General features: G+C 46.5%; 1 protein-coding gene across 5 annotated transcripts in view; it reads left to right on the forward strand.

Moving 5' to 3' along the window:
• LOC146816482 (exportin-5-like) overlaps window positions 1-12,504 on the forward strand; it is a 1,867,381-nt gene that overhangs the window by 187,994 nt on the left and 1,666,883 nt on the right. For all 5 annotated transcript variants that reach the window (XM_085610326.1, XM_085610327.1, XM_085610328.1 and 2 more), the window contains exon 10: window positions 5,915-5,998. In XM_085610326.1, coding sequence (XP_085466452.1) covers window positions 5,915-5,998 — 84 coding nt within the window. The remainder of the gene's footprint in view (window positions 1-5,914; window positions 5,999-12,504) is intronic.

The following is a 12,504-nucleotide window of genomic DNA, read 5'->3' on the forward strand; positions in this document are numbered from 1 at the left end:
CATAGCCACCGAATTACATTGATCCTCTGACCCTCACCATTGTCCAGTTTCTTCCCTAGCTTATTCTTACAAGATACAATCTAGGCATTCTAATCTGTGCCCATATTACCTGTGCTTTGCAGAAGGAGGCTTCTAGCTAACGTCCTCAAAATAAATATATAAAATACATAACAGTTAAGATGTGATGTTTTTCTGTATTGCCAACTCTGGGTTCCTGTGACAATAGCCGTTCAGACTTAGGACTAATGGTTTATGATGTCACCAGAAACCCTCAATAGCAAATAAGATTTTCCACCTTTTCCAGGTGTCATGGAGTAAGGTACTAACCACATAATTCTCTCAAGGAACCTTTCCCTCATCACTGAAAATCAGTCCAGTCACACAATCCTCAACAAAACATGTCTTGAATCCATCAACATTGCTACCTTTCTAGCAGTTTACTTGCTCCTTTAGCTTGGGAATGTCATAAAAAAGAATTGCAGCAGACCAACTTACCTATCAAATAAACAAGACAAGTCGGCTCGCTAGTCTTTATTCTAGACTTGGGGTATGTTTTAGCATTGAAACCACTACCTTGAAAGTACTGTATCACATCCTCGATAAGTATTACAGTTAGGGACCTGCCTAATTATACTTAATGACTTAAATGCAGCATTTGCCACAATAGATCACAGTAGACTTATACAACCCTAGAATACACAATAGTCTTAAAAAGGAAATGTTCTAAATTGGTTCTCACCCTACATGAGAAGCGGGTAATTCCTGGTAAAAACTTGGGAACACACACCTGAACCAGCACACTTCTCATGTGGATTTCCACAAGAATCAGTTTTTTCCTCAAATTCGTTTAACATTTACATGGTACATCTTGGACTATTGCTGAAGGAGGCCTCAGTATGCAGACAACAGTCAGCTGTACTTAAATTATTCAGTCTACAAGATATTACAATCCTTAGATACTGTTTTTTTGATTACAAACTTGGATTAAGGACATTTTCTCCTTCTCATTCCAGGAAATCAGAAGTTTGAGGCAAATGTTGCTGTGGATACACATGTTTTCCATACAACTGCCAGCTAGTGTTGGGTCCGGATGTGTGCAAGTTGCTTTTCTTGAAAGAAGTCTTTCGAGTCACAAGTTTAAGTGATTCCTCCCCCTGGTGATAATGGACATGGGCATTGTTAGATTGTTTTCTTTCCGCCATCAAGTTCGGGCGTGTGTGCCTGCATTCTGATTCAAGGCCGTTATGATACTCTTTTCGGTTCGTGCAGCACACTCATCCTTATCAGTATTGTTTTGATTGCGTTTCCCATTCTGTTTATCGAGGTATAGCTACATCACTCGTTGAGTCGACGTGCTCCAACTGCAGCCCCTATAGGGCCTCGCCCTTTGGGGCCTTTTTCTCAGTCTCCATCGGGTTCTCCAGAGAATGTCCTGCTAGTACTGGAGTGGACGCCCTTCCGTTACTTCCCTCACTGCCACGCAAAATATCCCTGGACCATCTTGCATCCAGTCTGTAATTTGTGTTTATCACCAGAACACAGAGAGGCGAAGCCTGGCGCTCTTTCCGCTCCCTGAAAACCCTTTGAGACAGTTGAGCACGTCGGCTCAAGATGTTGCGGAGAAGGATCGAGGAAACTCTGGACATCTTAGGCTATGAGGACGTTTAAGAAAACGAAGAACAACCATTGGTTGGGGAAGAAGAGGCGTTCTGGGATGAGGTCTGTTCTGGCTCCAACCTTGAGGTCGAGGAAGTCACACCGGCTCAATAGTCCGTGAGTACTGTCCCCCGTGTCGAACACTCCCTCAACACCGTGTCGAACACTCCAAGAGACACCAAGCCCCTGTTGAGCAAGAGTCCCTCAGTCCACCACTGCCTTCTGCCCATGGTCGGCACCAAGTGACTGGTTCGGACTCCCCACCCTCTAGCTCAGTGCCAAAACACAAGCCAAAGCATTTGGCATGACCACCTCAGTGCCAAGCGGACCACTGATATCAAACCCACCATTGGTGTCCACAGCTACGACACAGAGTGGAACTTTGGTGCTGAATCCAAAACCTGGGATGGATCCAAAAGCTTTGAAGCCTGCTTCCAAACTCCATTGCTCATTGGGGTGAGATGGAGGACCTGCTCCAATATCTCCCAGAAGAGCATAGAAAGAGAGGACAAGAACTTGTCTCAGAAGGCAAACTCATCTCTTGGTTTAGTACGGATGAGCATCTCAGTCCCTCTGTGCTCGCGCCGGGACACTCCTTGGAGTAGCTGCGCGCGTTAGAAAACTACATAACATAACATAACATTCCAGAAAGCCAGTTGAGCCCATTCTTCATAGACTCCAGGAAAAGCTGGATGCAAGACATAAACGAATCCCCATCCAATCTCTTTCCAACCGTAACCTTGTGAAGCCTTCGGCTCTGACCTACACCACCGAAAAGACAGCTATCTTTCCAAGAGGCTCTTGACTCACCACTACTATTACAAAATCTGAAAAAACTGGAGAAAGCCACAAGCCCTTTGCCTCTTCCACCACCCTCCCTACCTCCACTTCCGCCGCCATCTCCACAACTTCGGCCACCACCAGACTTCCTTTCTCCTCCAGTCTGTTGGAGATGCACTAGATATCTTACCTCAAGGGCCTCCACAATGCGATACAGGTGGACATTGTGAAGGACACAACACCTTTGAAACACCACCAGATCCCGACGTCTAGGACGCCTACGATATTGACCCTCCAGGGCACACAGACTTGTATCCCACCAGTCCCTCTCCTCCTGATGACCCAAGAGCATATCGAGAGTTAAATCAGTAGAGCTGCTGCCCTTTTTTTTTTTTTTTTAATTTCAGTTTTTTATTTGCAGAACACAAACAAACAAAATGGTCAGTTATTAAGCAGTAGAGTCACTATAGCACGAGCTGCTGCCTTTCACTATGTACAGCACCACATGAAACCCTTAGAAGGGGATTTCCTTATTGAGACCCTTTCATCTACCCATAGAGCTACTCATTATCTAGCAATGCTAAAAGGCATGCCAAGACCTATTGGAGCTGGGGTTTTAACACCCAGGTTAGATAAAAAATACAAGGCCTCCCCATCTAATCCCATACATATTAATGGCCAATTACCACTGGACTCTAACGATTATCATTGCTCGCAAGTGGGCAAACTAAGAAGCTAGCTAGCGGAGCCTATCAAAGAGAGCAAGCACATTAATGCAGCAGGTAAAAGGGTTGCAGCACAATCTGCCAATCATTGGCGTATTGCCAACTCAATGGGCTTGCTTGCTCGCTATTACCGTGCTCACTGGGATGAAATGGATGACCTGCTCCAATATTTCCCAGAAGAGCATAGAAAGAGAGGACAAGAACTTGTCTCAGAAGGCAAGCTAATATGCAGTACCTCCATACAGTTTGCCCTGGACTCAGCTGACACTGCAGCCAGAGTAATCCATACCAGCATCGTGCTTCGATGCCACGGATTGCTTCGAATTTCCGGTTTTAATCCAGAGGTGCAGCAGAATCTCCTCAATGTACCCTTTGACAAATTACATCTTTTTGGTCCTAAACTTGAACAGGCCTTAGAGAAAATTAAAAAAGACATTGAGAATGTGAAAGCAATAGGGGCCCTTCAAACACCTACTCGCTGTGGCTCCTTTTGCTGCTCCAACTAAGATGGAGGTTCTAAAACCACATCTTTGGACACCTCCAGCTCTTACCACCGTAATCAAAGTCAACACTCCTCTCCAAGAGGTTACTTCAGGGGCTCCTACAAGAACAACAGTGCCAAGGTTGCTATTAACATCCAAAAGCGAGTGGACTCTTCAATATTGAATTCCTTCAACCTGAATTGCCTCCCCCATCTCCTATCTGGGAGCCAGATCATTTGGTTTCACTATATAGCAACTTTATCCTTCATTCCACACTTAAATAAGGTAGTGCAAGCTGCAAACTTCCAGCTCCATCGCAGAAAGAAAACGTAGTACCTTATTCCAGGTGATCCTCTAAAAACAGTAATGCGTGCTTTCGTCATCGTAAGGCTGAATTTTGGAAATGCTATCCTCACAGGAGTGCTATTATCTTATTTTAAGCAGCCCCTCCTCCCCTCTAAAGCTGTCCTCCACTCTGCTGCCACATGAGTTCACAAAGCAAAACAATTTGGCTCTATCGCACCCTTCGTGAGAAACCGTCATTGGTGTCCCATTCCAGTCAGGATTCAGGATCACTTTCAAACTCTGCACATTCACTCACAAAGCTATATATGATAACACTCCCCCTTAACTGTCTGAGCCCCGCACCATTAATGGGGGACCCAAAACCTGAAAAGTAAAGATTCTCTTGTACTGGAAATTCCTAAATTCATGACAGCCTCATTCGTTCTCCGGGGTGACTGCCTCTTCCTGGAACACTATACCAGCACACTTGAGGACATTACCACCACTTAGAGCATTCAGGAAACAGCTTAAAGTCCATCTGTTTAAACAATTCCTGTACATGCAATGATGGATTGTTTCATCGCTACCTTGTGCTAATTCACAGCTGGTTCAAAACGTTGTTAATCTCAAGTGTTTTCACACTTCTCTTGTTTGTTGGGATGCACTTACCTCTTCATCAGTTCTGTTTTATTGTAAAGCACCTGTACACCTCTCTGATCCTGGTAGCGTTATAAAAATGTTAAATAAAAACGGAAACAAAATAAATATTACACAGTTTTCTCATTCTGGATCACCTATATATAAACGAATCCACCAATGTGCAAGTTAGAAGAATAAAGACAAATATTCTCCGAGGTGTCCACTTATTAGTACACAATTATGACTCTGTTCTCTGTCACACCCCGAAAAGATTAGCAGCTATTTTGACAGTGCCACTCATTCAACACACATTTTATCATAGTTGTGGAGAAAAGAGGGAGCCTTAGTTGATCAATGGATTTTGTACAAGAGAACGGATGAAGATGTCCTATTCTGTTTGCTAAGTTAAAAAAGAACTGAGAAGAGCGGAGGAGTGAAAGTGGGAGATAGACCAGGCCTTGAGAGTGCAGACTTCCAGTTTCAGTGACTGTACCTGAAGATAGAAGCATAGAGGAGGATGGAGAGAGAGGAGGAAAAAAAGGCATTTGTCACTCGCCACAGCGGGTTGGGTGCAGTGCCTGGCCATAATCTAAGACTTGCAGCCAACCCCAGCTCTGACCGGGCGCAAGAGGGATGGGAATAAAGTCAGAGAAGTTAGATACAGTATGTCATCAGTAAAAACAGAAGTTCACTAAAAACGCTATATTTAAAGTTATGTTACAGCTATCAACTTTAAAAACTTCAGTTAAAGGGAAGTCATGGTTACATAACATAAGAGCCACTGAAGTTGACAAGTTAGTGTTAACTGTGCAATCCATAACTTGCACAACTGCAATGTAAACCATAACTCGTATACCATGTGCAATGCTTATGATGTGGCACTTCTTACTTATACCAAAAATAATCCACACATTAAATCACAACATAATTATGTAACAATACATATTCAAACTTTTATTTTGTAACTATTACTTCACAAATTCTCTTTAACTCTTTGTGAGTGAATATATACGTGTATATTCATTTATATAAAGATATATATGTCTGTATATCTAAACATACATATACATGTGTATGAGTGTGTGTGTGTGTATATATATATATGTATATGTGTGTGTGTATATATATAATCAGCTACAGTTCACTCGAGGCAAGAGGGGTAGATTGACACTTGTACTGTGAATTACATCACGTATCAGTTTTTTCACTAAATGGAGCTTAGAAGCGAAGAATTTATTATTCACAGCTTGTGCTCTACATATTGTGGTCAAGGCCACTGAAATGCTGTTGCACTAGAAGCTCTTTAAGTTAAATCTTGTTAAGCTTGCTCAATCTCTCAATTTCCAGAACAATGAAGGCTGTGTGGAACCACCCCCTAACTTTGGAAAATATCTGGATTGCTTACTGGATTTCACCACGCACAGCAGCAAGGTATGCACAAGCCTTATTTTGAAGAACCTATTTTTTAGCCTTTTAATGACTGTGCAAGCAGACATTCAATATAGTCTTTTATGTTGCTTCTAAGTTCTTCAGCATTTACAGCTGTTTTTAGATCTTTATTTTTGGGACTGTGAGAACGTTGAATTGTTAGTGTGAAAGAGCTCTCAACTTTCTGATAGTGTGCAGATATATGGGTTGTTAAATTAGGATCACTATACTGCTCAATAATCACTGACTATCTTCAGCAGTGTGGTCCTTAAAGTGTATAGAGGAGAAATCATTCTCTGGTTTTGACAATTCCCATGGACATTCTTGGCCAGGCTGTTCATTTGAGAGGGTTTTGCAGTGTCAAAATGGAGGTCAACATGTGTCACTGTTCTTGAATTGAATGACTCCACATCCAAATTGGTCCATGAAGGTATTCATGTCTGGATAGCTGTACAGTTCGCCAGAGCACAAAGTATCTGACTGATTTCGTACATAAATCCCTGATGTTTCAATATGGGTTGAGGGGTGGTTAGGGTGCACGTCTTTTGGGTGCAAGTCTTTTGGGCACAAGGGACGTCAATTTGTTGCACCAAAGAGCTAAACTGCTTCTAATTGCACGTTTTTCTGAGGGTCTATTGGCCTCGTCTTTCTGAAATTCTCAGCATTATAGTGGGTATAGGAAAAAAGCAGTGAAAGTGAGGGAAGATCTAGTCATTAGTGCAGTTAAACCTCTGGGTCTTAACTTCTGGATCTTTATTTACAACCAGCTAAGGAATGATTGTATGTGGAGACTGTTTGTCGACTATTAGAGATTATATTGTGGTGCTTTTACCAAAAATAATGATTAACAGGAACAATATGAGGAAGCCAACTGGATTCTGTCTGCAAGAATTGCACATTCTGTGTGGGGTGCATCAGTCACTTATTTCTGGGGAGAGGTGCCATCTGCCAGAGTTATACAGATCTCTTGCAGATATTCTTACTGTTCTGTTACTCTTCCCGCTTTTCATTTGTTCAAGACATTTTGCCAGTGTGAGAAAGTGTCCTCTTTCTGCATGGTTGCCTCCACCTTTTGTTGACTTGCTGCTGTGATTTGACTGAGTGTGCCCTGGGTTCCTGCTAACCAGGTACCCAGGGCCTATGTTCTTTCCCTAAAACTGCATTGAAGCCTAAACCCAATTGGCATCTCTGGCCACAGGTCAGCCCATGGTAAATGGTACCACAGGTACCCAGGGCATTGTGACCAGGGAAGTCCTCTAAGGGCTGCAGCACTTATTGTGCCACCCTTAGATGCCCTGTACCTTTACACACACACACTGCCTTTGCAGGCTGCGTGTCTTGGTGCAGAACAAAGCGAAGAGTCAACATGGCACTCAGCCCTGTGTGCCATGCCTACAACCCAATGCGCTGACATAAATCAGTCTCCCTTCTAGCTGGGTGCACTATACCAGTTGTGAAGGAACAGGTGCATGAGCCCTGTACCCATCCAGGGCACTGTAAGTGCAGTGCTGCCATTAAAAGTATATCGTGCTGGGAGTGTGGGATTTAATGAAAAATGAAAGATGCCCCTGAAAACTAACCTACCACTAGTGCCCTGGCTGAGTGGTTGCTTTCAGCTGCCACCACCAGACATGTTTCTGGACCCCTAGGTTGAGAGCCTGCTGCTCTCGGGGGCCTGAAACAATGCACATCCTTGGAAGATGTGCTAAGCCTCCTCCCCCAGGATGGGCATGGTCCACGAAGGGGAATCTTCAAAGACTTGACCGTCTTTGTGAGCTTCCCCAGGCCACTTGCTGCTTTCAGCAACTGGTCCCCACTGGTTCTGACCCCCACTTTGGGCGGGAGAACTGGCAGGAAAAACAAGTGAGGAAGAGATGTGTGCCCACATCTGCCAACTCCACCCCTTAGGTGGGGGAGGCGAGGTGAAGCACAACTCTCAGTCCCGCCATCATGTAGATGGGGGAACCCAGCCAACCAGGGACAGGCATATGCCCCCCTCCCACGGTGGGTGGCATAATAGGGAGTGTACCCCCCCAGGGAAGGGACACATTGGTCCCAACCTTTTGTTTGTTTTTTTTTTTTTTTTTTTTTTTTTTTTACCATTTTCATTACTGAAGTTCGAGGCATGTGGGCTGCTGAATTCATATCTGTGCATAGATCGCCGCCTAGTGTTGGGTCCGGATGTTTGCACGTTGTTGTCCTGGAAGAGTCTTCGAAGTATCCTGAGATAGGGGACTCCTCCCCTGGACCACAGTGCGCATGGGCATCCTCTCCATCCTCAGATTGTTTTTTTCCGCCATTGGGTTCGGATGTGCTTATCTTGACTCAAGTTAGGAAAATTTAGTTTAAGGCCAAAAGGCCTTTAGTTTTCGTCGGTACTGTTCCCGCTCGGTATCGACAGCTTACTTGCTAGTTTAGCAAACTTATCAAGTTTTTTCGGATCCGTTTAATCCGACCATCGACCTTACATCGACGATGGAATCGAGGACCCCATTCAAACGGTGTCCTGTTTGCCACGCCAAATATCCACATATCGACGTCCACCCGGTGTGCAACAAATGCCTCTCGCCGGATCACGACGAATCCAAATGTATGGCCTGTGCCCGATTCCGATCCAAGAAGACTCTCCGGAATCGACGAGCAGCGAGATTAGAAGCGCAGCAATCGGCACCGGCCCCGACCAACATCTTCAGCACCGAGGACGAAGATATTGAAAGCGTGGAAGACATACACTCCAGCCCCGCTTCCGAACACGATTCCCGATCGGAAGACGCCGATGAAGCGCTTTTTCACAGGGAAGAAGCCGAGGATGAGGTAGGAGACTACGATGAGGCCTTTGGGGCCGAAGAAGATAGCTCTGGTGAAAAGCAGGGCCTACCCGTCCACACGGAGGCTATCAAAGTGCGTCAGTCTACGGCTCCGGTCGAGGGATCGCCTTCGGGCCTTACCCGAGATCAATCCCGCAGTTCTTCGGCCCCGCCTTCTGGCCCGGCCTCGAACGTCCAGCGAGAGCAATTATTACCCAAAAAGACTGGTTTCCCTTCAACGAAACCGAAACCAATCGTCGCACCGGTTCAACAGAAACCGAAAGTAAAACTGGCAGTGGTCAGCTCGAAGACCTCCACTCCTTCGACGCCAGCCAAAACCATCGGCTCCGAACGCACAAAAAGGGATTTCGGCGCCGAACTCGCTGCAGCGGATGTCGGCACCGACCCAAAAAGGAAGGCCATCGGTACCACCAAAGCGCCTCGGCCCCCGGCACCGAAGCAATCGGCCCCGACCACCAAGGTTAAAATGGCCGCTCCATCGGAGTCCACTTCGAAGGCGGCGACTAGGGTCCAGTCATCGACGCCGTCGACCCCTACTACCTCTCCTCGACTCGATGACCCTGTGGCTCCGAAGAAGTCCACGCCTACCTCTACAGAACCACTCGGCACCAAAGAACCTTCGGCGTTCTCGGTGCGACAAGTTGCAGCGTCACTGCAACGCATCAGAGAACAGGCAGCCCTCCAGTCCACGTCGGGCTCCGACCCGAAAAAGGCTCCAAAGGCACCTTCGGCACCAACCAACATCACTTTTGGTTTGCCGCCGTCCACGGCGCCGAAACTGTTCGAGATCCGAACACGTGTCACCCAGACAAGGTCCCCATCTACTGGACACTCTCCTACTGGGCCTTCACCGTCCCAATTCATCGACGCCGACACCGGCAGGCTCATGCTCCGAAAACGGAAGGTCACGTCAGACCAGGCTTTGGACTCTTACAGAATCCCTCTAAAGCAGAAACTGCCAGCAGAATCGGAACCGGTTCTATATGAACGCCTGCACACCTCCTATCCAGATCCCCAGTCCTTTTCTCCGACGCACTCCGACACGGACGCAATGGAGGATTACATGGGTGATGATACCACCTACCCTAGGGATATAGATCCTGAGGAGCAGCAGGACCCAGATCAAGCTTGGGATGACCCTGCAGACCCGGGTGCCACAACAGATACCCAGGACACGCAGCTTTACGGCGCAAATACATCTCCCACAGAGGACACTGCTGCCTTCAATGCCCTCATTGAACGTGCTGCAGCCAATCATGGAGTGCAACTCCACTCGGACACAGTTGAGGACGATTTCTTGGTGGACACTTTCGCCTCCTCAGAGAGGACTGTCAAGACTCTGCCCATGTTAAAAGGTGTCCTCAAGCCAGCAAAGGACATTTTCAAGGAAACAACCAGGGCACGGGTGATAAACCCCAGGATTGAGAAAAAATACAAACCTGCGCCCGGGGACCCTATGTACATTAGAGGTCAGTTACCTCTGGACTCCATGGTGGTTGCTAACGCTCGCAAACGAGCGCACTCGCAAACAACTGGTGATGCTCCTCCCCCGGACAAGGAGTCCAAGGTGCTGGAGACCTCCGGCAAAAGGATTGCAGCCCAAGCAGCAAACATCTGGCGCATTGCCAATACACAGGCACTCCTGGCTCGCTACGATCGTTCACACTATGACACGCTAGAGTCACTACTCCAACATCTACCAGACCAGTACAAAGAGGCAGCGGAGCTCCTCATCAGAGAGGGACAACTTCTTACAAACGCATCCATTAAGTGTGCACTAGATGCTGCCGACACAGCTGCGAGGGCGATAAACACCAGCGTCATGTTACGCCGACACGCTTGGTTAAGAATCTCCGGATTCAAACCTGAGATTCAAAACAACATCCTAAATCAGCCTGTCAACCCCGAATACTTATTCGGACCAGAAGTTGACACCACCCTAGAAAAGATCAAAAAGGACACTGACACTGCAAAGTCAATGGGGGCTCTGCAAACGCAGACATTTCGTAGTGGCTCCTTTCGTCGCCCCGGAAATAGGGGAGCGGCTAGAGGACAGGGGTCACAGCAAACATACAATAAAGGGGGCACACAGACTACCTACGATAAAAACACCAGAGGTGGATATCGTGGCTCCAGCACCAAGGGCAGAGGACGCGGTTACAGCAACACCAGGTCCTCACCCAAGAACAAACAGTGACGCCCTCTCCCTTCCCCCCAACCACATAACACCTGTCGGGGGGAGACTCCAGCGGTTCCTGTCCACGTGGAATACCATCACCACGGACAGGTGGGTCCGGGATGTTATCCAGCACGGTTACTGTCTCGAATTAACCTCCACTCCACCCACAATACCGCCAAAGCACCGTCCTATGTCCTCAGAGCACTTAGCATTATTGCAGCAGGAAGTGCTAACCATGCTGCAAAAAGGTGCAATAGAGGTCGTGCCCGTCCACCAGCAAGGGACAGGGGTGTACTCTCTGTACTTCTTAATACCAAAGAAGGACGGGTCACTCAGACCTATACTAGGCCTGAGAACCCCTCAACCACTACATTCTCTCAGAGCATTTCCATATGCTCACCCTACAGCAGGTTCTCCCGCTGCTCAAACAGGGGGACTTCCTAGCCACACTAGACCTCAAAGATGCGTACTTCCACATCCCCATACACCCGGCACACAGGAAATATCTCAGGTTCACTATTCGGGGGCAGCACTACCAATTCAAAGTCCTCCCCTTCGGTATGACGACAGCACCCAGAGTTTTCACCAAGTGCCTAGCTACAGTGGCTGCACATCTACGGAGACAACACATTCACGTCTACCCTTACCTGGACGACTGGCTTGTTCAGGCAAAGTCAGCCCAGCAATGTGCCAACCACATGTCCCTCACCATTCACCTTCTTCACAGTCTGGGATTCTCACTAAATTACCCAAAATCACATCTCCAACCCGCACACGTACAACAGTACCTAGGTGTGACCATAGACACTCTGGCAGCCACAGCTCAGCCAAATTTAGTGAGGATCAACAGCATGCAGATGCTGATTTCAAAGTTCAAACCTCAACACTCCATTCCTGCGCGAGTGTTCATGCAGTTGATAGGCATGATATTAATACTTGACAAGGGGAACCCGTGAGGTAGGAAGGACCCAGGGTACTTGCTAGTTTGAAAAACAGGAGGTCCTTCAAAAACAATACAATATGCGATAAATATAGACCAGAATCGGCTCTATATAATTTGTACAATGCCCAGCCGGACATTGAGGTTTTAATGATCAATAAAAGTAATTTTTAGACATACGTTAGAATGTAGAGTGGGACACAGTCCTGTGTCCTTACACACTAAACAAAAGGTACAAACAGTCAAACATATAGAACATTTATCAGGCTGAAGAGAGAAGCTTATAGCCAATACGAGATACAAGGGCAAGCTTTCATGAAAGTACAATGTCATGCACAATTTTAACATATGCGTTTAACATGCATGTTTGTACATGGGGTCAACGACGTTTCGATCTATTCAAACAATACATAGATCATCATCAGGACTAGAGAGAATAAAAGCCTGAAAGTACAATTCCTGTGAAATTGGAAGGGGGAGAGAAATAAGGGAGAAAAGAGAGTTACATTAAAAACCTAAAATTACTGGTCTCAACAGGAATGAGGACTGGCTGTCTCTCATT

This window comes from Triturus cristatus, chromosome 6 (genome assembly GCF_964204655.1).
Source record: "Triturus cristatus chromosome 6, aTriCri1.1, whole genome shotgun sequence".
In the NCBI taxonomy this organism is placed as follows: Eukaryota; Metazoa; Chordata; class Amphibia; order Caudata; family Salamandridae; genus Triturus; species Triturus cristatus.